General features: G+C 38.2%; 7 protein-coding genes across 10 annotated transcripts; 3 read left to right on the top strand and 4 right to left on the bottom strand.

Moving 5' to 3' along the window:
* LOC105169284 (protein EXECUTER 1, chloroplastic) lies at positions 157-6357 on the top strand. Its single transcript, XM_011089652.2, has 12 exons — positions 157-795; positions 1206-1322; positions 1486-1551; positions 1993-2099; positions 2583-2664; positions 3187-3888; positions 3990-4113; positions 4234-4403; positions 4995-5069; positions 5155-5247; positions 5375-5515; positions 6022-6357. The coding sequence occupies exons 1-11, from the start codon at positions 325-327 to the stop codon at positions 5462-5464; spliced, it is 2097 nt and encodes a 698-aa protein (XP_011087954.1). The 5' UTR covers positions 157-324; the 3' UTR covers positions 5465-5515; positions 6022-6357.
* On the bottom strand, positions 6317-7916 carry LOC105169283 (nicotinamidase 1-like). The gene is made up of 5 exons (XM_011089651.2): positions 7512-7916; positions 7227-7410; positions 7010-7143; positions 6747-6932; positions 6317-6645 (listed from the first exon to the last, which is right to left on the bottom strand). Exons 1-5 carry the CDS (start codon positions 7644-7646, stop codon positions 6553-6555), a joined length of 732 nt encoding a protein of 243 aa, XP_011087953.1. The 5' UTR covers positions 7647-7916; the 3' UTR covers positions 6317-6552.
* LOC105169286 (KH domain-containing protein HEN4) lies at positions 8586-14115 on the top strand. Of its 2 annotated transcripts, none has more exons than XM_011089653.2 (7): positions 8586-9706; positions 10183-10617; positions 10700-10972; positions 11807-12097; positions 12188-12270; positions 13070-13184; positions 13692-14115. In XM_011089653.2, exons 1-7 carry the CDS (start codon positions 9038-9040, stop codon positions 13818-13820), a joined length of 1995 nt encoding a protein of 664 aa, XP_011087955.1. In that variant the 5' UTR covers positions 8586-9037; the 3' UTR covers positions 13821-14115. The 2 variants fall into 2 exon arrangements, with proteins under 2 accessions (XP_011087955.1, XP_011087956.1); XM_011089654.2 differs by having other exon boundaries at positions 8589-9706; positions 13073-13184.
* Positions 14231-16359, bottom strand: LOC105169287 (costars family protein). The gene is made up of 2 exons (XM_011089656.2): positions 16178-16359; positions 14231-14728 (listed from the first exon to the last, which is right to left on the bottom strand). The coding sequence occupies exons 1-2, from the start codon at positions 16256-16258 to the stop codon at positions 14534-14536; spliced, it is 276 nt and encodes a 91-aa protein (XP_011087958.1). The 5' UTR covers positions 16259-16359; the 3' UTR covers positions 14231-14533.
* Positions 17219-20750, top strand: LOC105169289 (GATA transcription factor 24-like). Of its 3 annotated transcripts, none has more exons than XM_011089660.2 (7): positions 17219-17643; positions 18182-18265; positions 18358-18491; positions 19194-19304; positions 19412-19517; positions 20197-20256; positions 20369-20750. In XM_011089660.2, exons 1-7 carry the CDS (start codon positions 17290-17292, stop codon positions 20444-20446), a joined length of 927 nt encoding a protein of 308 aa, XP_011087962.1. In that variant the 5' UTR covers positions 17219-17289; the 3' UTR covers positions 20447-20750. The 3 variants fall into 3 exon arrangements, with proteins under 3 accessions (XP_011087962.1, XP_011087963.1, XP_011087961.1); XM_011089661.2 differs by having other exon boundaries at positions 17220-17643; positions 20197-20260; XM_011089659.2 differs by having other exon boundaries at positions 17221-17643; positions 20197-20268.
* LOC105169288 (probable glycosyltransferase At5g20260) lies at positions 20505-24346 on the bottom strand. The gene is made up of 7 exons (XM_011089658.2): positions 23986-24346; positions 23547-23868; positions 23159-23440; positions 21897-22183; positions 21567-21787; positions 21280-21437; positions 20505-21200 (listed from the first exon to the last, which is right to left on the bottom strand). Exons 2-7 carry the CDS (start codon positions 23676-23678, stop codon positions 21099-21101), a joined length of 1182 nt encoding a protein of 393 aa, XP_011087960.1. The 5' UTR covers positions 23679-23868; positions 23986-24346; the 3' UTR covers positions 20505-21098.
* Positions 22195-22756, bottom strand: LOC105169385. Its single transcript, XM_011089780.2, has one exon. It carries the CDS (start codon positions 22754-22756, stop codon positions 22553-22555), a length of 204 nt encoding a protein of 67 aa, XP_011088082.1. The 3' UTR covers positions 22195-22552.

The following is a 24758-nucleotide window of genomic DNA, read 5'->3' on the forward strand; positions in this document are numbered from 1 at the left end:
GAAGTTGTTTGTATTTTTCCATTATAAATTATATGGACACAAATACTGAATGGCCCGTGCCTAATATATATGAAAAATAGATAAAAGAAAAATGCGAAATTCGGGTGGCTCTAAAAAGAAAAAGTAAAAATCCAACGTCAGCACAAAACACTCTCATCATCCTTATCCTCCTCCTGCTGCTGCTTTCTGCCTCTTCCATTTTCCTCTTCTTTATTCACACTAATACATACAGTTTTATTCCATTCTCTTTTTTTATTATATTTTAGGAAAAAAAACACATCAAACAGTTATTGTTTTACAGATATAGATACATTACCTTTGTGTATGTATTCGTATATTTCTCGTTACTCCGCGAAGTATTCATTAATGGCGTCGATATCTGCGCCCACGTTTTCGTCGCCGCGTACCGATTCCAATCACCACAAGCTTAATCTCACCAATTCCAGGTTTATGTCCTCTAAGTTTAGTAGAAGGTCGTCGCAGTCGGGGATTCATGTATCTAGGGTTTCTGATGCTGCTCTCTGCTGCCGTTGCTTGAATAGTAGCAGTAGTGGTGGCGATAGGTCGGATTCGGGCGAGGACTCGGGGAGGTGGGATTTTGGTATCCAGGAGACGATTAGGAAGGCCATCAAGCGGTTTGATGATTACTTTAGTTCGTTTAGGGATCAGAGAGTGGAGGGGAGTGTGGTGGCGGCGGAGAAGGGGGGAGAAGAGGAGGAGGAGTGGGATTGGGAGCGATGGAGGAAGCATTTCGTCGACGTTGACGAGCTGGAGCGCATTGTCTCGATTTTGAAGGTGTTCTATTAATTCAATTTTATCAGATTTTTTAGAGATGTGATGTTTGGAAGCTGTTCTATTGGTAAATTTAGTTGTTTTAAGTAGGAAGTTATTGAATATTGGTATGTAGCGAATTAATTCTAGAGTGATGATTGTGATTGCTCGACCTGTTCTGCTTTATTATACTCAAAGTGCAGAAAGTAGGTTGTCATGTTCCAATATATCTTATTCTTTTTTTCCCCTATCGCAAAGATGAATGGCAGGTTAAATATACTAACAAAGGCAAGAAATATGTTTACTACTTGGAGATGGAGGAGCTCATGGGCTCCTTTAAAAATTCAAATGCCGCATCAATGCTACTTTCTGAAAACTACCCTTTGTCTAACTAAGCACTACCGTAGCCACTAACATGGTTATAACCTCAACAGTCTCAGCTAGCAAGTGCAATTGAGAGAGAGGATTATGAGGAAGCTGCTAGGATTAAAGTTGCAATTGCAGCTGCTGCTACAAATGATACTGTTGGAAAAGTAATGTCCCATCTGAAGGTAGGAATTATATGTTGTTATTCGCAGACGCATATATGCTTGTTACTTCTGCATCTCCATGCACTCCACGTGTTGTAAGTTTTGTTATACCCCTATTCCTTTATGACTTTATAGGTGCCTACCTATTATCTAACTAATCTGACATTTTTTTATCTAAGAGCAGAAATTTGTGAATGAAGAGCGTTATGGGGATGCAGCACTCTTGCGTGATTATGCTGGTGCCGGATTGGTGAGTTAGCTAAAAGTTTTCAGTATGGTGTAAATGCACATGTCATGGCCATTGTCTATAGATGCTAATGGTTGACTATTGATCTAGACTAAAACACCATTTGTCTTTTGCTATTTTTCTCTTTGTCAGGTATTACTAATCTCTGACAGCTTGCTATATTTCAACTGATATACTGGCTACAACATGGCCTTTTCCATTAGAACAATTTGTCAGAGATTTCATTTACAAAGCTCATGCAATTCTGTTGAATATGTTAGAGGACTTGATTTCAGATTTGTCCTGTCACCTTTCTTACCAAAAGCACATGAATTAGAAAGAAAATGGTGGAGACAATAGGATGCCAGCATAATTCTGATTCAAAACATTGCTTGTTAAAATATTTGTGACTTTTCAGTATTTTGGTTTAGTTTTTGAGGTTTGTTTTCCAAACCTGGCATTCAGGTTGGATGGTGGGCTGGAATTTCAGAAGACGCTGATGATCCTTATGGTCGTATTATTCATATAAGTGCTGAGTATGGCAGATATATTGCTAGAAGTTACAGTCCCAGGTAAATTACTTCCGCTGCTTTGAGTTTTAATTTTAGTTCAACCTGCATAGGAATTTATCGCTAGTCGTGTTTAGCATACCTTCTTTGTATTTTCAAACACTATGTGGAGGAATTGGAAATCGCAAGTTTGGTCATAAAATGAGGTGCAACGAAATACATTGGTATAGTTTTACACTGTGATTTTTGCTGGGTCACTTTGATGTTGCGTATATAATTGCGTAATCTATTACATGCTTTTCATTTCTGTATTATGTCGAGGTTTAATAAAAAGGACTGCATCTATATCTACGAATTTATGTGCATTAGTTGTTGAATATTCTGCTTTTTGATTTGGCATCAAGTGATATTATGTCATAGAAGGATTTGCCAGAGCTTTCCTCGGGAGTGTGATTCTTTCCATCTTAAACTTCTACTGCTTTCTTTTGATTTAGAGCAGGATTCACGACGTTGATTAATTTTCTGTCTCTCTGCGTTTCTCGGCAGGCAGCTTGCCACATCTTCAGATGGTGCCCCCTTGTTTGAAGTATATCTTACAGACAATAACAAGGGTTATTATAAGCAGCAGGTATATTCCATTTTCCCTCATAAATCTGTTTCTATGGTTTCAGTATGTGCACCTGTTATTGGTTTAAGTTTGGTCGATGGTTTCTTGAATGTGTAACATGGTTTTCTTGTCTCTTGCTGCTCATGTTGATGCTATTACTTCCATTTGGTGAATGGCAAAGTTGTTGTTTTAACAACATATTTCTGAGGGGAAATTTTGATCAATATGGTTGTATTAGGAAAATTCTTCATCTGCTTGCTGTTTTCACCCATAAGCATTGTGAAATGCTGGGTAATTTCCTATGCTCTTGGTGATTGATCCTCCATATAGCACATTTAAACTTTTGCTCTTCTTATTTGGATGAAAGCCCAAAGCTGAAGTTTGCTGTCTGGATATTTTTTCATTACGTATGTAAATTTATTAGGAATGGGAACACTTTCATGTATATATTCATTACAGGACCTGCTTGACTCCTTTAGCTGCAGAGAATCTGTATAATATGTTTTCACTAAATGGAGGATTTTTGGGTCCCTTGATTTTTAGGCTGTTTACTTAAAGCGAAAAGGAGTTCCCCAAGATCTTTACGTTCCATCCTTGAAGTCATCAGGGAGTTCCAGAAGCATAGACTCTCTTGATGCAAGAGACAACAAAAGTAAGCTGTTTGATATAAGGCCTGAAGATACAGAGGATGGTGAAGACAGGGATGATGATTCTAGTTTTGATAATGTCTTGCGCGACATGATTCCTGGTGTGAAAGTAAAGGTTGTGAAAGTAACAGGCCCCGAGAAGGTGGACAGGGATCTAATATCGAAGGTAATTGAACAGATAATAGATGAAGACGAGGAAGAAAAGGATTATGACTTAGAAAATGTAGATGCTGAAGATGAAGCTAAAAGTGAAAATGATGAGGAGCACAATGACATCGAACTGGATTCTAGCAATGGAATAACTGAGGAAGATGAACAAAACCAAATTGCAGTAGAGGTCGTTGTTGGTGATCGATTCATCCAGAAAATTTCCCGTGGTGCTCATGTCAAAGACCTGCTTCGCGTCCCAGCAAGGCTAGAGAAAAAGGACAGGTTATCATTTACGATTACTGTAGAGGAAGATGTCAACGAGTATCTGTCTGGTGGTGATGGACAGTCTGCACAAAAGAAAAGGTCTAAGCTTCAAAGTCAGCGCAGCATTGACCATGTTATGCTTGATCTTATGAAGTCCATTGGTAAAGGGAAAATCCCCATGAAGGTTGGTTTGAATCCTTTATGCATGAAGGTCCATTTACTATTTGCAAGTGTTATTGTCAAGGTCAATCTATTTGGAAAATAATATCAAGTTCAAATATGCAGGTTCTTAGAGATGTTGGTGAACTAATAAATCTTACAATCAGTCAAGCTCGAAATCGTCAGCCACTCTCTGGGTCAACGACATTTAACCGCATTGATGTATCAACATCTTCAGATCCACTAGATGGTGATTAATTTTATTTTTCAACTTTTTTTATAATGGTGCTTGGATGGGTATACTGCTCACTGTTTTGCCACAGTCACTGATGTTTATATGCTGTTCGATGCTCATCTATTCATTTACCAGGACTATATATTGGCGCACATGGGCTTTACACTTCAGAGGTTATTCATTTGAAGCGTAGATTTGGTCAGTGGAAAGAGGACGGAAGCACAAAGAAGGCATCAAAACTTAAATTTTATGAGTATGTTGAAGCTGTTAAGTTAACTGGAGATGCTTATGTTCCAGCTGGCCAGGTAATTCACTCATTTACATATGCTTATGCTGTTAAACCATGCATGGCATGTAATACCTGTTTGTATCAATAAAAGATATTGAGAGATGGGGTTCTTTTTATGACTGGTGATTGCCAATAAGCTCAATATCTCCCACCAAAATAACAATCCAATAATACCACTTACCATAAATAGCTCAACGTGGAGGCATACTCATCCACCAGCATACCTACGTAATTCATATAGCTTGATTTGAATATATCACATGGCCAACTTGCATATTCAGATTTTAGCACGAACTGGTCAGTGACAAGATCTGGAAGCGCACTCTTCAGCTAACAACTTGATGCTTAGTTCACGGAACTTGATCAAATATTGTATCATATGATCAGCTGGCATTATTTTAGCATGAATTATGTCGTCCAAAATTTATTTTATAGTATTGAGGATGATAGAGCCATAACGAGATAGAGATGGGATTCTGTTCAACTGTCTCTAAGACATGTGCATAACGAGTAATGGCAATTTGTTACCGAATAGTTCAATCAACTATTATTAAATCTCCTTGGGTCCATGTCTATTCAGCAAAGTGTATCATCTGTTCATTTGCAGGTTGCATTCCGTGCAAAAGTTGGGAAAAGATATCAGCTTCCACATAAAGGGATTATCCCTGAAGAATTTGGGGTGGTATGCTTTCTAATGATACAATGGATTGCATATGAATAATTCTTTCTTTTCCTGTCTGCTTATCTTCAGTTGCATCACGATGCAGATTGCTCGATATAGAGGACAGGGAAGATTGGCTGAGCCTGGATTTCAGGATCCGCGATGGGTTGATGGTGAACTTGTAATATTGGATGGAAAGGTTCAAATTTCTAAATAACTTGCACAGTTTTTCTGGTTGAGGATGTGCACTTTTTTCTTTTTTTGGATGGTTTGCCAATCAGCTTTTAGGGTCACTCATTGGTGCCTTTTTGAACCAATTTGTGCAGTACATCAAAGGCGGGCCAGTTGTCGGTTTTGTTTATTGGGCCCCTGAGTATCACTTGGTATTCTTCCATCGACTGAGGCTGCTTGATTGAGTTCTTCATGTACATCAAGTTTCAGATATTCCTTGTCTTATTTTTACTTAGGTAAGTTCCGTTTGCTCCATAGTTGTTGGTTCATGATTTTAAGTTGCCTGAAACATTGGGATTTTGTGCTGTATCAGCATGGATTGTTAAATGAGTGATCATTTAATGGACCGGTAGATTATTTGATTTCCAATTGAAAGGCCCAACTTAGTTAAATAGCAATTACAATAATTTTCTGTTCAGTGGCAAACTTAAAGAACAAATATCATGACTTGCATCTTCATGCACAGTATTGTGGCGCAAAAAATTGAACTTTAATTCAGCCAAAGGACACACCCACTTAGTTTTGCATCTTTATACACAGTATTGTGGTGCAAAAAACAGATTTTTATTCGGTCAAAGGACATGCCAACTCAGTTTCTTGGACAAGGGAATTGGTCAACTTATTATTAGATATTTCTTTTGGGCAACCAGAGGAGGACTCTTTTCTGTGATGATCTATGTAGCTTAATATAATAGGTCATCTACTTTCAAGTACTGATGCTTTCCTGTGTCTCCCTTTGCAGCTGAGGCGATAATCGGGTCCTGAACTTCTTTTTCATGAAACCGAAGCTGGAAATTTTCAGCTATGTCATGCCAAGCCATGCATGACTGACTTATTTGCTATTAGCACAAATAACCATCAGGAATTCATGAAACTAACCACCAAAATTTTGAGTTGTAATGGTTACTGGATGACAGGCTCATCTAACAAACGCGTGGTCTGCCCCTCGCTATATTTTTCCCCAGAATGTATATATCATCTGCTATATTTTGTACATATTTCCGCTGCTGAATCTCTCGTCATTCAACAATAAACAGTTTCTATAACCTTGTGTATATATGGGAAAGTTCCATTCCAAGATAGGAAATGTTCCAATCCTTCTCTCTGCATCGTAGTTTAACTTCTAAGCTGAATATTGTCTAATAATTCTTGAATCCAGTTCCACAGTTTGGGTTTATTCATCACACATAACTAAACAGCAGCATACATTGATTTCATGATCCTGAGAATGACCACGAAATGTTAAGCTATGTATTTTGCAGGTACTGGTATCTCATGCCTTCCCTGGAGCATGAAACATTACTTCTCTCGCGATCTTGGCACCTCTTCCCTTAGCCATGTAGAGCCCCATATGGTGCATCAGCTCCTGCCATGACATGATGAACATTAGATGACGCAAGAGATTGAGTTCATGATCTATATTTTTGAGGTTTTTCATATGTTCATCAGAGCAAATGAGAGTAATACCTGGGGATGAGCTAAAAGGTCTTTGCTATTTATTGCCATCGAAACTGGGAAATCAAACGTAGCACAGCCTCTGGAGTACACCACCACATCCTCAAGAGGGTCGAGAAAACCACGGTTCTTAGCGGACAATGTGGAGCAAACAAAGTCCAGCACGCATATGTCTGTGCAGATACCTACGACCAACAACTGTACATAATTCATCCCAGTCAGTGCCATTAATGACGGCAATCACATTGAAGTATCAAAAATCAATGAGTACTCACAACTCGTATCTTGTTGTTCTTCACCCAGTCAACAAAGGCATTGGAACCATCCTCCTGAATCGAACCAATGAACCCATCGTAGCAATCCTTGCGCTTGATTGTCACATTTGGCTCCTCTTCTATCCACCTCAGAGCTGCAGACAAAGCAGAGAAACAAACCTATTCGTCTCATTCTTACCAGTTCAGACACTATTATCGGTGTGAACATGTTACCTACCTGGAACAAGGTTTGATTCATCGGTTCCAGTGATACAGTGTGCAGGATAGGGATGCTCGAGTTTTCCAGGGTGGTGCGAGTCGAGAAATGCAAGCACAGGCCATTTGTTGTCACAGAACAGTTTTGCAAGTTTTGCTGATTCTTCAATCATCTGAGTGATCTGCCTGTTGGGTTCCCTTGGGGCCTGAAAATGACCATACAACGTCAACATATGCTACAAACAAGCCAAAGACAACAGCATAAATCTTACACTAAATCTTGAGCAACTGAAAAGTGTTTTGTTACCAGGCTGCCCGATCCAACGGTGCAGAAGCCATTGATGATGTCCACGAGAACTAAACCGGCCGGAGAAAAAATCGTTACTGTTTCCTCCTCGAATGGAATTTCATTTTTCAGAACATCCACTGTTTGTAGTACCATTTTCTCTTCTTCTTTCCCCTCAAAACACAATAATTCTTGAATGGAAGAATCCAAGAAAGACAGATTATCGCATAATGCTGAATGGAACGTGTCCCTCTCCAACGCTATAGATAGAGACTATGGAGACGCTAAGGCGGTCCAAGCATATCGTGAGCTCAATTGGTAAGAATAGTCAAAGTTGTGTCATTGGCCCTATATAGTAACATAAAATTACATTTTCAGAAGCAATTTATAATCTTCAAGGCACAGTTTCCTCAATAATGAAGTGGTGATCACTATCCCAGTGAGCGTAGGGTCAAAAAGCAACCTAATAGTGACAAAATTGAGAGTGAGTGAGGGGCAAGAAGCAAGATGATGCTAAAAGTCTAGAATGAAGAATGAAATATGGACACGGCAGAAGATACTAATAAGATAGATATTTGTTCTTGCTATTCACATAATGGATATCCAATTGGAACTGCATTCCCACTAGCTGTAAATGAGTAGATGAGGTCTTCAAATTGACCAAATCCTCCTCATCTTCACTATATTTGTATGTAGAACCATTTTCTTGTGAAATACCTCTTTAATCTAAACCATCATCCATCATTTCCAATCTCCTATTTTCACAAAATGCAATACCACAAGTTTACACTTTTTCTTTTTCCTCTTCAAATAAATTACATCTATATTTTTTCCGATTATGTTTAGTTATAAACAAATGCTTCCTATTTTTTACAAAATGGTAAATTACAGAAATTTTTCCTAAAATTTGATATAATTACGAATACTTTTTTAATAAAATTATAAGCACATCTTGGTATTGTGATTTTAATTTATATTCTCCAAGGCAAAGATATATGCAAGTACTCTTTGAAACAAATTGCATTGACACCCATATTTATAAGTTTACAAAAGACAGAATTTTATGTAATTAGAGTTACGGACAAGAGTTATAATGTACCTTTTTTCCCCCTTTTATTAAGGATCAGTATGGTATGCGCATTTTGTTTGACTTGAATCGTGAAAAAGAAACAGAATCAAGAAAGATGCAACCAAACGGGAATGGTTTTGTCTCCTCGGAAGAGAATAGAGATGATCAATTACGGATGATGGATTACTGAAATAAATTCAAGATTAATTTGGAAAATAAATAAGAAATTGAAAGAAAAAAGAAGAAAATTGGACCCTCTCCTTCTGCAACTCACGCCCATACCCCTCAAAATTCCGCTGCTTGTATGATTCACATCTTTCTAATCTCCTTCTACTCTCTCTTCATCCTCTTCCTCCCCACTTGTAATCTGTTGAAAACAAGAACCCAGTAACACACACAACACGCACTCCTCACTTTTATATATGTATGTATGTATATATATATGGAGTATAGTACTGAACTCAAGTAGGAAAGAGTTATGGAAAGTTCCCTTCTTTTTCCACCAGTGAAGCGTCCTATCTACACCACTTCCACCACTATGCACGAACCCAACACCAATAATACCACCCACCTTCCTACTTCCGCCGCCTCCCGCCGCTCTAAGCCCCCACAACCGCCGCTTTCTGTCCCTTCAGGCCATATAGCCTTCCGCCTGCTTTGTCATGCGTCCCGCATCGGTGGGCTCATCGGAAGATCCGGTTCCATCATCAAGCAACTTCAGCAACTCACCAACTGCAAAATCCGGGTCGAAGACCCGACCGACTCCAGTGACCACAGGGTTATCAGCGTTGTTGCCTCGCCAGCTATTATTCACAAGATTAAAATTTCTGCGGCTGCAGCGAAAGAAGAGGAAGAAGAGGCCAGTGAAGGTATTGGTGATTATGGGAATGAGGAGTGGTTTGATGTGTCGGCGGCTCAGGCCGGGATAGTGAGGGTGTTTGAGAGGGTGGTGGAGGTGACAGCTGAGGGGGATGATGTGGCCGCGATTGATGGAGTGGTTTCTTGCAGGCTGTTGGTGTGGAAGAATCAGGGAGGGGCGGTTATAGGGAAAGGTGGGAAGGTGGTCGAGAAAATTAGGAAGGATACGGGATGCAGAATTAAGGTTTTGACTGTCGAAGGCTCGTTGCCCACGGATGAAATCGTGGAGGTGCGGAGGTTTCTTACTTTGTTGTAATTATTCTGAGTTTGGTCTTTATTTTACAATGTTGGTTTGATTTTGTGTGTTCTTTAATCCGAGTTGTTCTTACTGGTTATGACTATGTTAGACGAGTCCTGCATTTGATGTTTCTGTAAATTTGAATTATGGTTCGTCTTAATGAATAAAGATTGGATTTATACATTTATTTACTATTGCCTATTTAAGTATTAGGTGTTGGATTTTGGGGGATGTGCATCTATATATATATGGAAGTAGAAAGTGTACAGGAATGAAGGATGGTTGTGCCTGGTCGATCTTTCTGTTTATAGATTAGAACCAAGATTATGGGAGAGCAAGATATGCAGTTGAGGAGATTCTTCAATTGGGTTTCTTGTACTCAGCAGTGAGAGTGGCAAGTTCTAGTCAGTAAATTTAATCTGCCATTGACTTCGGCCATAATTAAATAATGATTCACTTCATTGCAGATTGAAGGTAATGTTCTGGCAGTTAAGAAAGCACTTGTTGCCGTCACTGGTCGCCTTCAAGAATTTCCACCACTTGACAGAACAAGAACTTTTGGGACAAGACCACTTGAGACAGAGTCTGTACCTATTCCATCTGTGGATCTTCCCCTGCAGCGGGCTCCAATACTCCCACAGATGCCTTCAAACTCTGCAAATCATGCCTCAGGAGTTGGTCCTTCATCTTTAGAATCTGAGAAAGCTTCCAATATGGACTATAGAACACCACAACAAGAAATAGTTTTTAAGATACTCTGCCTCAATGAACGAGTTGGTGGCATTATTGGCAAGGGAGGATCCATAGTCAAGGCTCTTCAAACTGAAACTGGTGCTTCTATAAGCATCGGGCCAACTGTAGCTGAGTGCGATGAACGGTTGATAACCATTACTGCAATGGAGGTAATTGGTTTGCATTCAATTGCGATCGTTGGTTTATATGCATGAGTTGATATTTGCTGTTTTTATGGCCATTTTTTCGTAGGGTGTAGATTCCCAATACTCGCCTGCGCAAAATGCTGCTGTTCTTGTGTTCAATAGGTCTATGGAGGCTGGTCTTGTGAACGGAATGGATTCAGATGCAAAAGGATCGCTTGTATCAGCTCGAGTTGTGGTACCATCAAACCAGGTTGGCTGTTTGTTGGGAAAAGGAGGTGCAATAATTTCAGAGATGAGAAAGGTGACTGGTGCTGCACTAAGGATATTTGGGGGCAACCAAGTTCCGAAGTGTGCCTCAGAAAATGATGAAATTCTACAGGTACTATAGTTTTAAATGATCAATAAATCTCCGGGAGCAATTGCACAGACCTTTTCCAAACCAAGGAATTATTTTTTCTAAGTTACCTACATTCCTACATGTACAGTTTACCAGGATTTGTTGATGGGTGATTTTTATGTATAGGTGCATGCAGTTGATCTGATGGGCATTCACAAAGTTAGAAATGGTTGTATTTTGTATTTTCACGGTGGTTTTATTCAAGTAAAAACAGCTGTAAAGTTTTTCAGTGATGATTTGTATCATACCCTTAAGCTTTCCACTTGATCACATTCATTCTGTTGTCATTATAAGAACTCATTTTGTTGATTCTTTGTCTGGAGCATGGAACAAGAAAATAGATGGAAAAGGAAGTAAACTGAAACCTTCTGGTGTAATCTGGACAACATGCTTATGAGTTGTTAAGCTAAAACCTCATGGGTTTGATGTATCAGCACCTATCCATACTCTATTATGCTTTCCTACGTTAAAAATTGTCCCTTAAACATCTTCCACAATCATATTGTCAGGGACCTTGGTGAAACAGACTTATCATTTTGCTCACATAAGATAATGATCATTCATTGATTAGCATATGTTGTCCAAATATTCTGGCATACTTTCCCAAATTGGCCAAATTTACTGAAAGCAAGTATTTCGAATGGTTGCTTTTATGTTCTTATGGCCTTCGTAGTTCAACTAAAGTTTGGGATGAAGCAATGTACGACATAACTTTTGAGACTAGTACTGGTCCAAGTTGCCTCAAAGTAGATATCTTGCCTCTTACCAAAAGATTGCCATATAATGTGCTTTAATAGGTTATTGTTCTTTTCGCAGATTACAGGAGAGTTTCTAAATGTACAAGATGCTCTATATAAGGTGACTGACAGATTGCGAAGTAACATGTTCTCCATAAGAATGTCAACTGGAAGTGGCAATCGTAATTTTTCGAGGACCGAGAATAGTGCCTTTGGCAGAGTAAGGGATCCACCTCCATTTGGATCACAGTTCTCTGTAGGGGGCTCAGATAATCTCAACGATCTGAAGTCCTTGAGTGAGAGTATGGATCATCTTGGTATTTCCAATAATATAGATCAACCATCATCACCAAGTTCATTGACACCAACTGTAAGATCTAATCTTCACTTGGTACTTTTCTATGGTTTATATGAAGGGTTATGCTGATTCTCGGTGATGTATGGATGGTTCTGATTGCAGACAGTTTATGGAGTAAACCAGCGAAATGTTACAGATATTGGTGAAAGATCACCTTCAGTTATAAATGGTGTGGAACTTGGCAGGTTTGCACTTTGCACCAACCAGAACCCTGCAAACCCTGCTTATTATCTGCCACTGATGCACCATTAATATGTCTTAGGGGTACCCTTTTGTTTCATGTACTACTCTGATAGGAAATAAATAAAATTAAGGCTGATCAAAGTGGTAATGAAAAATAGAGTGTTTCCTAATTTCCTTAGTCATGTTTTGGCATTTGCTGATATTAGAGTTTTGATCTTTTTTTTTTTTAATCATTTTCTTTAATTCTTTTAAGGATAAGATAAATAAACCACAAAAGCTCGTAAAAGGTCACGAATCTTGATCACAAGGTATTGGACAGTTATGGAACCAACCGCTGAACTCCAATTATGTGTGGAAAAAATTGGCAAGACAGCACTATAATATTAATATTAATGGATGCCCTAAGGTGCTTTCAATCTTAACCTATTGCGATTTTTCTGCTCACTCTCCTACTCCAGCCCTGGCCCTTGTTCCTACTTTATGTGACTTAGGTTGTGAATTTAGTTTGTCTTTCTGATGTTAAGTTGTAATCTGGATCATGGTCCATCAAATAATGTTTATTAAGCGCTTCTAATCTGTACTGTTTGAAATCATTGTGATGGCTCCTCAAAAAGAAAGAAAAACATGTGGTAAATTTCGCATCTGTTACAATGACCTTTACTTAAATTAGCTCTTCTGGTTTCATAGCGTAATGAATAGGTTTGATGCCTTCGGATTGACATGGTTTGTTTCTATGCATATAAAAATTCAAATGTATATTAAATAAAGAAAAATATTCTCATACATTCTCTCTGTGTGTAGCAGTGGAAGCAGATCAGCTGTTGTGACAAACACGACAGTTGAGATTGTTGTCCCTGATAATGTGATTGGCTCCATTTACGGGGAGAATGGTAGCAATTTGTCTCGTCTGCGCCAGGTAATTTGGCTCCAGTTACTCTGCTGCATATTATGTTGTAACTTGGTTGTTGATGACCATAGATCTCTGGGTGTTGCGCTTGCCCATTAATAGTTAAAGTATTGTTTTTTCAACTCACTGCTAAAGATTTGTGGTTCTGGATAGGCTTATCTAGTTTCCTTTCTAAATCCGTGATTTATGTATTTAATACTCGGTATTAGTTCAAAATAAGTTGAAGTTGAACTTACCATTTTGTGGAAGAAAGATGAAGATTTGACAATATGTACACTCAAGAGGGGGCTGTGGCTTCAAACATGTAAACTTGAAGTAAACAATATATCTGTTTGTGCTTAAAACTTCTAGCTGTAAGAAACTCGTCAGAAATTCAGATTTCTTGCTCATCTTTTCATTTGTTATTTCTTAGTTCCTTGTTTTTGTCATTTATCTTTATCAAGTAATCACCTGATTTAATTTTCAGATTTTATTACCAACTGGGTCTTTTTGAACATGTGTTTATTTGTGTATCAGATATCTGGAGCCAAGGTCATAGTGCAAGAACCTCGTCCTGGAACAACACAGATAACTGTCGTTATATCTGGGACACCAGATGAAACACAAGCTGCCCAGAGCCTGCTCCAAGCATTCATGCTATCATGATGATATCATGTGGCTCTCTTAAGGATCTTTATATTTTTCCTTTCTTGGTAATTTTCTCAAAGAGGGACAGCCAGGAAAGCGCGATAATTTTGATTAGTAACTTAATTGTGTGACAGGCTATATATATATATGTAATCCAAAGTGATGATGACTGATTATTATAGATTAGGGTCCTGACCATCTTTTTCTGGCCTGGTGTACAGTCATATTTAGTTTGAGATGTTGAGCTGTTAACAACAGGACATCGAGACAAACAACATCAAATTTCATGACTTTGATATGTTCTCTTGTTAAACATCAAGTGCAGACTTTACCCATCTTTCCATGCAATTTAGCATGACACGAATAAGGCCATTTCAGTGTCTTTCATCTGAGTTTGTACGTTAGGTGATTGGAGATGGATATCAGTGTTCTACATCAACATTTATTTCATTCAAGGTAAAAAGGTTTCAGCAAAGGTAAGAAAGATATACAACTGGCGTCTGTGTACTTACACGATCCAGCAGGACTAAAGCCCAGCAAGAGGCAAAGCTCACCCCAGGAAGTTGGAAATACATCAAAAATTAATGCAACAAGCCTTCCCTAAATTGGACGTTTTGAACAATCCATTGTTCATCGAGATAAAATACAACATAGATTTCAATCCGCATAATACTTCCACACTGTAGTGCAACAAGTTTGCCCCTGAACTACCAGGAGGCTATTGCAGATATTCAGCTGCTTACAACTGCATCACTTGCTGTTGCTTCTGGTTTGAGAGTAATTTCGACATTATCATGGACTCCTTGCAACAGCAGTTCACCATCATATGTTACGATTTTACGCTTCTTTGCAGCACGTAGAGTTCCAACTAGAGCTTCAAAGATGTTTGCACACCTGTCATCGTTGAATAGGACACCAAATGTGACCTGCATAATCAAGACAGATGCCAAGTCAAGATCCCATCAGAAGATAAGCTCAGTGGGACACGTTCATCGTCTTATCTGCTACGGTGTAATCGGATGGAATAATCATACAGGACTCATAAACCAACAACAGTACGAATTCTTAAATCATTTAGAGTGTATAAGAGGAAAGGGAGTCTTCTACATTAAATGAATTATGTTCCTATTGTCATCTGATGCAGCTTTCCAAACTTCCAACACTTATTTCCGGTTTCTCAAATGTGATCGTCCATTGAACAAACACAAAAACAAGAAAGTAAAAGAGCAAAATATAATTTAGAGACTAAACCAATCATCCAGCAGCCGCATGATTGTTATGAAGCTTCTCCAACCAATTCGAACATATCCTACATGGGGTAATACTTACCAACTAGGCAATAGCCTCTCTCTAAATTCAATCCACAAAACTGTACTGCAGAATTTGAAGTAAAAATCTATAGAAATATCGCCTGGTGATCTTTCACAAATCTAAAAGTTTGACGGATAAATGATCATGCTTCATCAAGAAAGAACCAAATTTCTCTTTAATCTATATTCTTTCTGGATCTCATAATAACATCTACAGAATCACAAATACAAGAGGAATCATTATCTACTTGACACATACCAGCTTCTTTGGATAATGATCACCAATTGGTGGTAGCTGTGGTTAAGTGGTTACATATCTCCAATAACCTCAGTGTCTTTATTGGGTGGAAACTGAAAATTATGAAGACGAACACATGCATGTATCGGCTGTGTTTGATTCTAGTTTTTGTTGAACAGTTACAATATTTTCCAATTCCAATCAGAAAATATCATAGCTCGTGAGCTTGCCTTCGACACCAAGACACATGTATTGGAGTACACAAAATCCACCAAATAAGCAGTACAGGAGAAAAACACAGTTTCAGTAATTACAATTATAATGGGCGATTATGTAGACAATCAGTTGACAATGCAGCTAGCAACTAGAGGTCAAGTTGCACAAAAGCACTTTTTCATATATGTTCATTAACCAGGACAACAATCTGAAGTCAAGTTTTGAGCATCTTCACTAAAATGAAATCACTTATCAAAATCTGCTTTTCCCATGAGTTATCACTCCCGATCACATCACGATACGATGCGAAACATCTAAATCCACGTACTCACTAACAGAGTATGGATTGCTAACATTATTATTGCCAGACTAGCAAAACATTCTTGGATCCAAAAACTGAGCAAAGGGAACTTTTTTAAATTACAAATTAAAAAAAAAAAATAAAAAATTCAAGGTCCCAGCTGAAGAAAACATCCAGAAACAAGAGAATAATCAGAAAAAAAACAGCATGAACTAACTCACAATTCACATGGATCCGAATAAAAAAGAACAAGACGTAGATAATTCCCAGTCAAAATTGCAAGGCAATCGAGAATGTGAGAAGAAAGGACCTTGTAGGAGCCATCATCTTGGGGTTGGCCGAGACGCTTGATCTCTTCTTTGAGTCGCTCCACCTCTTCCCCCACATTCATGATTTCTGTTTGATGGATGCGATCTGTTTCTCTTCTCAGATAACTTTTCTTGGATATGATAATGAAAACCAGTTTTGCTTTTTTATAGCTCCCCTCCAAATTCTTATGCTTACAAATGTTATAATTATAATCAAATATCATTCACATTTTTTCCAAAATCAATAATACAATGGGTAAATTGAATTCTAATTTACCTACCCAAAAAGGCCGCACATCAATAATAAAAAAATAAATCAATTTACCTCCTCAATTTTTAAAAAATATGCAAAAAATAGCATTGTTAATTAGTTTTCTAAAACAATTACGATCGTTAATTTTTATAAAATAACAACATTCATATACACCCTTAACTCAAAGTTTTATTTTTCCACTCTGAATTTTTTATTTTATTTTGAATGGATTCGAGTTCGTATGTAATATAACGGTGAAAATATATTTTTTTTCATATACAATAATAAGTGTAAATGTGTATAAATAGTATATTGACCAAACTACTTATAATATATTGAGTATATAAATTAATTAATTATTTAATATTAAATATCAATAAAACATGATGTTGCTGTGTAAGGTAAGGAGTAACTTTGTTTGATGAAAAAGGGGTGATGGCATATCCCGTAAAATCTGCATAAAGCAGGGGCTATTTCCTTATAACACAAAAGTTTTGATAATAAAAGAAAAGAGAAAATTACGATTTTAGTTCCAAATTTGCATATTATTCTTATACTTTTTAAATTAATTAATTTTATTGCAAATTTTAAAAAAGAATATTACAAAAATTAGTTTTATCGTAAAAAAATTATAATATTTTTTTTGATATTTTTGAAATGTAAAATTAATATATTAACAATGAGATTGATTTTATAATATTTTTATAAAGTATGAAAATATTGCAAATCATCCAACATTTTGGACTTAAATTGTAATTTTCTGAAAAAGAAAAGAAAGGGGTAAAGTGTAAAATAAGAGCAGTTGTTAAGTCAGACAAATCCTCCACCTCCACCTCCAACTCCAACTCCAACTCCAATCCTATGTACGGACCACCACACGCCTCCATGAATGACACCACCACCGTACAGGCCCCCCGCCCCCTCAATCCACATATCGACGACAACGACGACGATGACGAGGATGTCGTTGAGTGCTCTAATGGGGAAGAATCCGTAGACAACCCCCCATCCCAGATCAGATATGACCTGCCGAACAACTCTCACTCGCCGCACGCGCTTCCTGCAACTGGTGTTATGGAGCCTGTCGACCCGGTTGCCTCTCATGCTCTATACCCCTCGGATATGGGCCCCGCTGCCGGGGAAGCTGGAGCCGACCAGCTCACGCTGTCGTTTCAGGGCGAGGTTTTTGTTTTCGACTCGGTTTCCCCAGAAAAGGTGTTTTTTTTTTTTTTTTTGTTTTTTTTTTTTTAGTGTTTTTTTTTTTTTTTTTGTTTTTTTTATATAAATGAATTTATGTGTCGCGGTGGAATTCTGTAATTCGAAGTGTTCTAAAAAAAAAGTGTTCTGCATTTGTATTTAGTTTAGCAGGTGATGTTTCTTGAGAATAATTGCCTTTGTAATTTTCTTTAATAATTGATGCAATTTCGTGTTTGTGTAGTCTTTTATGTCCGAGTTTAGATTAGCTGGTTTTGTTATTAGGCACAATTATATGTTTGTTGGTCAACTTGTGTGCCGATAGTGTAATCCATTTACCAACTCTTTTAAATTATCTGTTAAAAAAGTAGTTAAGTTGCACTTGTTCTAGTGGAAGGATTGGAAATTTTGAAGATTGTTGAGTTATTTTCCTATTTAAAAAGCTGAAGAAAGAAATGTATGCAGCCTTGCTAAGATCATTTCATGTTTGTTTATTGCGTTTTTTGCAAGGATTCATGAAGCAATAAAATGTTCCTTCTTTTTCTCATTTATATTTCAGGTTCAGGCAGTTTTATTACTGTTGGGTGGATATGAAGTACCCACTGGTGTTCCTAGTCCTGGGATGACTCCTCAAAACTATAGGGTATGCAGAAACTAGTTCAACCTTCAATAAATGAAATCTCTTGCTTAGCATGAAACTAGTTCAACCATCTCATTTTGCATCTGCTTCAATAGAATTTGGGTGATTATCCCGGGAAGTCGAGTCAACCACAACGGGCAGCCTCCTTAATCCGGTTTAGAGAAAAGAGGAAAGAGCGATGTTTTGATAAAAAAATTCGCTACACTGTTCGCAAGGAAGTTGCTTTGAGGTAGTAAAGAATTGAAATAGTCCGATAATGATGGATCATTTATTATTGCTCCACCTGCTCCACTGTTGCTTGTCTGCTATCTGACATGATGACAATCTATTTTGTTGCATGACTTCCAGTTGTTCAGTTTTTCATTGGATCGTTCGGTTCATCAGTTATTGATCCTTTTCCATTTACTATATATGCATTTACAGTTCCCCAGTATGATCTAAACATTCTGGGAAGTTTTTTGATTGCTTTGTCACTGGAATCCACTTGTTTCCAGCTAAAGGTTTAAAGCAGGGTTATAGAAATAAATGTCAGGAAGTTTTGATGATACCCTAAGTGGGGATGAAATGTGAGTAGATATGCGCATGCGTGCTTCTCCCTTTATCCCATTAGTTCAAATCAATGTTTTAGAATGAACACTGTTCCTTATTGTGGAAGAAAAATAAATGTGTGTGGGTCTCAGAACTTTAATGGGAGGAGGAATCCAAAATTTCAAAAGATTGTACATCAATCCTGGATTACTAGTATGGTGGTTTGTGCTTGTAGACAGTCCAATTTGTTACGTCTGGCTCTAGCATGAGGATATTGTTTAAGAATGTTTTTTAGCAAATTTATGCATTTCATCTCTGCTTTGATGCATCAATGTTGGGTACCTACATATCAACTTGTTCATCCCGAATTCATCTTTATTGTCATGCATATGCAATCTGCCAGAATGCAGCGTAAGAAAGGCCAGTTTACATCGTCAAAGTCGCTCCCTGAGGAACTTGGATCATCTTCTGCAGATTGGAATGGAAGTTCGGCCCAAGAAGAGCAGGAAACCTCGTGAGTACTAAGAGTTTGAATTTTTTTGGAATCTGTTATTTCTTAGCTGGTGAACCTGAGCACATGCTTTTGCTGCCTGCTAATTATTTTTCATAAACTTCCAACAGATGTAGGCATTGTGGGATTAGTTCAAAGTCCACTCCAATGATGCGACGTGGACCAGATGGGCCAAGAACTCTGTGCAACGCATGCGGTCTCAAGTGGGCCAACAAGGTGCGTCTGAATCATTATATAGGATGCTCCCTGCTTGTTTAGTTGGAGTAGCCTATATTTATACACAGACAAGGTTTGCTATTCTGGGAGGACATTTTCTATTAAGAAAGCACCCTGTAGGTTTCCTTGTTTACTATTTCGGACTAGATAGGTTTGCCCTCCTCAGGTTTGCATTAATGCCAGTACACGGAACCTTGGCTGAGGCAATCATCTAGGCAAATATTACTCTTCTACTTCAGACATATCATTCCTGTAGAATACTCGTCAATAGATTGGGGCCAATTTCAAGATAACTGTAGGATCAACTTTCTTCAAAATTGGAAACTTTTCAACCTCAAGCATTTTGGCTATTTCTTTGGCTGTATAACTGTGCTTCTCGGGAATCCTGCTTAAAGCATCTATACACCAATAAGTGTCCTTTTCATTTCCCTGGACAGCCCTTCATTGCTGCCCCCATTTTTGGGGTGGGGTGGGGTGGGGGCGGGTGGTCTCAATTCTGCAACTGGTTTTCCAGGGGGAGAGTGGATTGAAGAATCTTTTCAAATCTTTGGTTGCAAATCTATTTCTAGATCACCTCTCATTTTGTTTTCATTTTGTTTAGTGCAAGCTTCCACTTGAAGATTTCCTTTAACATATAAGTATTGCTGCTCTTATTTGTTAAAACTTTCCAATATGACAGGGAGTCCTGCGAGACCTTTCAAAACTCCCCATTGTTGAAGCCCAGCATCATGCTATGAAGGCTGGTGAAGTTGTAATATTTCACACAATTTTATTATTAAAATTTGTTATTAAGTAGTTTGGGTTTCAAATTTTTGGTGCTTATTGTTATTGGCTTTCTTTTTCCTTCTCAGATCAATAGTGAAACAAACAGCAAAGATACTCTTGCACCTTCTACCAACATCATCACATCTTCTACCGGTGAGAATTAATCCTTGACTACTGATGGCAAGTAAAAGATGGCTCCCTTCGGCCAATGCAGTTGCATACTTGCAATTGTGATTGAAATTTGGTTCTGATAAGTGGTAGCCTTGTCTTTCTTTCGTATATGAGAGAATGTACATATTCACTGCATTACTGGTTCGCATATATTTCTTCCCATATCCCTCTCTATCCCCGTTTATGTTGGAAGCAGATATGGAGATTTATGCTTCATTATCAAATGCCTGCTTAATCACTAACTGTATAAAAACCTCGAGAAAAGTTAGTGGAGTGTTGCAGAAGTTGCATTTGTGTTCTTTATCTGCCTCCCATTTTTCAGCACAAAAATTCCTGAATCATTACTATTACATTTGCATATTATATCAAAGCATACACGGATCATTGATTAAGAAGAAAATATGGACCATGAATTGTCAGATTACGCATGGTAATGTTATTTACAACAGCTCATTGGGCTGTTTTTGCGCCAAATGAGTAAATGAATAGAAAATGTACTAATTTGTTACATCATTCGCTCTAAACAATTTCCAAGTTTGTATTTATTGACAACCTGACTCTCTATCGACTTGCTTCAAAAGACACATCAGATGATATCTGAAATGTTTACACCGACGCCACGGAGACCAAAAACTGTGGCTTATCTTAGTATTTGACGACGTTTCGCCTCAACCAGAGATGATAGAGGACCATGTGAAATGCGTCATATTTTACAGGGGGTGAATTCCACCTGAACCGTTTCTGCACCTGGATTATTTAACACAAGTGAACTACTTTTACATTACTAACCCTTCAAACTAAAACTGAAGCACTAAGGAGACTTTACCTTGATAAGATTGCTATGCAACCTGCTGTACTCTTCACCTGCTTTTCCCCTCAAAATGTACTTCAAGTCGTAGACATCCTCCTCACTCAGTACAACAGAGAATTTCAGCCAATCAAGAACGTCGTTGAATGGCAACTCAAAGTAATCCGCCAATATTACTGCAGATAATATATTAAAACTTGCTCAATAGTACCATCATAAACATCCACCATGCAATCTTTTAATTTCAGATCCTTTCATCACAAGACTGCATGGTGTCTACAGTTGTATTTTTGTAAATACATTACCAGGCACACATCCGTAGCGAATAGCCATGATAATGCGATTGCTGGTGGCTCTTGAACCAACCGGGCAGATGCAGAATTTAGCCATAGACAATTTCCTCATTCCTCCAGCCGGGTAATAAGTACTATTCTGGATATCAAGCTCGTTGTCTCCCTGCCAATTGCTCACCAGCGTATTTCTCAGATCAGAATTGCAGGCTCCTTCCCAATAACCGAGTATCGTCCTGCCAAGTACCCCCACCATCATGTTTTAGTGTGTGTAAAATGGAGAATGCATGTTTCTTTTGTGGGATCTATTAGTACCAACACGAACTAGTATGGTAATAATGTTACCTCTTGTACAAGTCGTTTCGTCGGACAGGTTCTTTGAGTGGCTGCATCACTAAGGGAAGTGAAACATCTTTATGAGGAATGAAGCCAGAATCATAAGTGGGAGAGCAGACGACCCGAATTGAGTTCTTGACCAGATGAGGGACCAATTCTGTGACTCGTACATCAACATCATGGCAAGTAACAAAGAAGTGATCCGCCCCCATAGTTCTGGTCCAGTAGGGGTACTTGGCGATTAAGCCCTCTACGTATTTTTGAACAATTGATGCCATCTCCTCATAAGATGATACCTGAATACCATTAAAAACGAAACAATAGTGTACTAAACTCCAATCCATTATAACAGCAAATTCTTCTCATATTCAGAATTAAAAGCATTTCAATTCTCTATTTCAAATTTTCTTTCGTCTTTGTGTTCACTGGTAATTGGCAACCAAAAAGAATCTAGAAAACGAAAAGACTAAGCAAATAAAAGAAGAACGTCAAATGATACTATCAAACGTTGCTGCTACAACGTTACTGTGAAATCTCAAATAGTTACATTAGGTTGCCGCAAATGTCTATTCTGGAACCATCCTCCTATGCAAGAACAAACATCATAGTACTAGTAAACTGGATTAAGACCACCACCACTAAGTTCTATAAAAACTTTGTAAAAATTAATGACTCTTGGAAGCATAAGAAAGGTAAATGAGAATGGCAGCCATCAAAACAGGGAAAATGAAGAGCAGGGACAATGGTGGGGGTTGAACCGGGCCGGGCCCCATTCCGAGCGGCAGAAAGATCAGAAGCATCACTATGCACAGCATTGCCACCACGGAACCCACTCCCCATCCGCCGTATTCCGCCTCCGCCCGCCGCATTTTCCACTCCAGAATATATATATATATATATATATATACTGTATGTATGTCTTCTGTTCTTGTGCTTTCAGAGTAAATTTGATGTCTCACTTTCAAGAAACGTATACAGTATTTATACGCGCGTTTTCCAGAATATATATATATATATATATATATATATATATATACTGTATGTATGTCTTCTGTTCTTGTGCTTTCAGAGTAAATTTGATGTCTCACTTTCAAGAAACGTATACAGTATTTATACGTACATTCTGCATGGTGTCTTTTCGCAGAATGTACACAACTTTTCGTGGACAGATAGATGCTGTTTGATGTACAACGTTTGGACTTAATAAATTATTTTCTGTTTCTGGGCAATTATATATAAATGAGAAACTGTATATAAAGAGACTGAAAAACCTTTTGGTGCATTTTGTGGCAAGAAATGGGGATGAAGAAGAGATGGGCCTGTTCAGGATCATCTGTCAGAAACGAGCTTTCTCTGATATTCTTGAAGAAATAGCCTTCACTCGCATACTTTCCAGAAATCGTTTGATAATTCGTGTAATTCTCATCTTTATACTCATCTGGGTACACATAAATCTTGAATTTCCTCTCCATTTCTGCGTAATCCATCCGAAAGACCTCCGCTGAACGGTAAACGTCGCCGTCAATCTTGTCAACCTCCACACTTGCAATAATCTTACATAAACCCATAAAATGAGGAAAAGAAGATTTCAAGAAGTTGAAAAAAGAGTGAAAAGAACTACGAGAGAAAAAAACAAAAAAGGGATATAAAAGAAATTACTCTGTCAAACTGTTGATACATGAAACGAGTAATGGAGAAAAGGATTATGGTGGCCGCCGGGGAAATGGTGAGAAGACCGATGAAGATCCGTCTGAGTCGTAGTGAGCGAAGTACACGGAGAATGTTCACCATTGTTGATGGTGAGAGAAAAAGCAAAGAAGTCTTCTCTTTCTGGGTGTATAGAAGAACTGAGATGGGCTTTCTCAAGGATGAAAGGGAGAGGGTTTAAAGACAAACTTTGGAGTAACAGCTTCTTGGCGGTTAAGTTAGTTAACATCGCCCAGCGCGTGTTGATGGGCTTCAATCCAATGAATATTTACTGCTGCAACATATTGAAAGATGTTAGATATAGAAACATATTTCCTTCTATTTACTTATTGCTTTATTTTTTTACACTCATGCATCCAACGCACACCTGAGGATTAAACATGAAACCTACCGTAAAAAAGTCTTGTGTTCGAATTATTGGATTGTTGCTCTAGGGAGAGGCACGTATATGCGAGTTAGTGATGAGAGTTGAGGAATGCATTTGAACCCCATATCAAAGTTCTTGTTTTTGTTCATGATTTGGTATCCACGTCAAAGTACATGTCTGTTTGATCTTTAAAGTAGTGAGGAAGAACAACCTTTCATGGATTCTTGGAACAATCTTCTGGATGGAACAGTAGTTTCTTCTTCTGAGTATCATAGATGAACGTCTGATTTGTCTGCTGATGAGCTCCAATTATCGATTTACGTTTAGAACTTATCATGGCAAGACAAAAGTACTCAATAGATTTAGGTAACTTAGACTTCTTGGCAACTTCGAACCCCCCCTGAGACCTTATAACAAGGCCACCATTTGATCCCTGAAAATGGAAGGTAATGTCAGGGAGATCCTTGAACCCTTCTGGCTTTCGTCGTTCATAGCAAAGTTCTAGACCTAAATAACCAGTTTTCCTATGCAAGTTCTTGTTCGTGGAGAAGTAGTTCTCTAGCCCTTCTTTCAGTTTGTTATAAGCAGGTTTGATGATACGTGAATATGGTATGCCAGAGTCTATTATGCAACCACCCTTAGGGCCATTAGCCCCATTGATCTTTAATGCAAAGACATCTGTGCTGATATTTAGTCTTTTCCTGTTGATGCTGATGCCTTGGAGCCCCACATAATAAGTCCCGATGCCCTTTATCGTTGTGATCGTCGTGCTGCTTGCTTTCCGCCCCTGAACAATG

The sequence above is a fragment of the Sesamum indicum genome, linkage group LG8 (assembly GCF_000512975.1).
Source record: "Sesamum indicum cultivar Zhongzhi No. 13 linkage group LG8, S_indicum_v1.0, whole genome shotgun sequence".
Taxonomy (NCBI): Eukaryota; Viridiplantae; Streptophyta; class Magnoliopsida; order Lamiales; family Pedaliaceae; genus Sesamum; species Sesamum indicum.

Excerpts from the sequence above, each read along its gene's own strand:
- LOC105169284 (XM_011089652.2), top strand. The coding sequence starts at position 325 with ATGTATTCGTATATTTCTCGTTACTCCGCGAAGTATTCATTAATGGCG. Across the intron at positions 4,404-4,994 it reads CTTATGTTCCAGCTGGCCAG|GTTGCATTCCGTGCAAAAGT; the intron begins GTAATTCACTCA and ends GTTCATTTGCAG. Across the intron at positions 5,248-5,374 it reads TTGTAATATTGGATGGAAAG|TACATCAAAGGCGGGCCAGT; the intron begins GTTCAAATTTCT and ends CAATTTGTGCAG.
- LOC105169283 (XM_011089651.2), bottom strand. The coding sequence starts at position 7,646 with ATGGTACTACAAACAGTGGATGTTCTGAAAAATGAAATTCCATTCGAG. Across the intron at positions 7,411-7,511 it reads CCGTTGGATCGGGCAGCCTG|GCCCCAAGGGAACCCAACAG; the intron begins GTAACAAAACAC and ends GGTCATTTTCAG. Across the intron at positions 7,144-7,226 it reads TGAATCAAACCTTGTTCCAG|CTCTGAGGTGGATAGAAGAG; the intron begins GTAGGTAACATG and ends CTTTGTCTGCAG.
- LOC105169286 (XM_011089653.2), top strand. The coding sequence starts at position 9,038 with ATGGAAAGTTCCCTTCTTTTTCCACCAGTGAAGCGTCCTATCTACACC. Across the intron at positions 10,973-11,806 it reads AAAATGATGAAATTCTACAG|ATTACAGGAGAGTTTCTAAA; the intron begins GTACTATAGTTT and ends TTCTTTTCGCAG. Across the intron at positions 12,098-12,187 it reads CAAGTTCATTGACACCAACT|ACAGTTTATGGAGTAAACCA; the intron begins GTAAGATCTAAT and ends TTCTGATTGCAG.
- LOC105169287 (XM_011089656.2), bottom strand. The coding sequence starts at position 16,258 with ATGAATGTGGGGGAAGAGGTGGAGCGACTCAAAGAAGAGATCAAGCGT. Across the intron at positions 14,729-16,177 it reads AAGATGATGGCTCCTACAAG|GTCACATTTGGTGTCCTATT; the intron begins GTCCTTTCTTCT and ends TTGATTATGCAG.
- LOC105169289 (XM_011089659.2), top strand. The coding sequence starts at position 17,290 with ATGTACGGACCACCACACGCCTCCATGAATGACACCACCACCGTACAG. Across the intron at positions 19,305-19,411 it reads CAAGAAGAGCAGGAAACCTC|ATGTAGGCATTGTGGGATTA; the intron begins GTGAGTACTAAG and ends AACTTCCAACAG. Across the intron at positions 19,518-20,196 it reads GTCTCAAGTGGGCCAACAAG|GGAGTCCTGCGAGACCTTTC; the intron begins GTGCGTCTGAAT and ends CCAATATGACAG.
- LOC105169385 (XM_011089780.2), bottom strand. The coding sequence starts at position 22,756 with ATGCGGCGGGCGGAGGCGGAATACGGCGGATGGGGAGTGGGTTCCGTG.
- LOC105169288 (XM_011089658.2), bottom strand. The coding sequence starts at position 23,678 with ATGGTGAACATTCTCCGTGTACTTCGCTCACTACGACTCAGACGGATC. Across the intron at positions 21,788-21,896 it reads CGAAACGACTTGTACAAGAG|GACGATACTCGGTTATTGGG; the intron begins GTAACATTATTA and ends GGTACTTGGCAG. Across the intron at positions 21,201-21,279 it reads TGCATAGCAATCTTATCAAG|GTGCAGAAACGGTTCAGGTG; the intron begins GTAAAGTCTCCT and ends TAAATAATCCAG.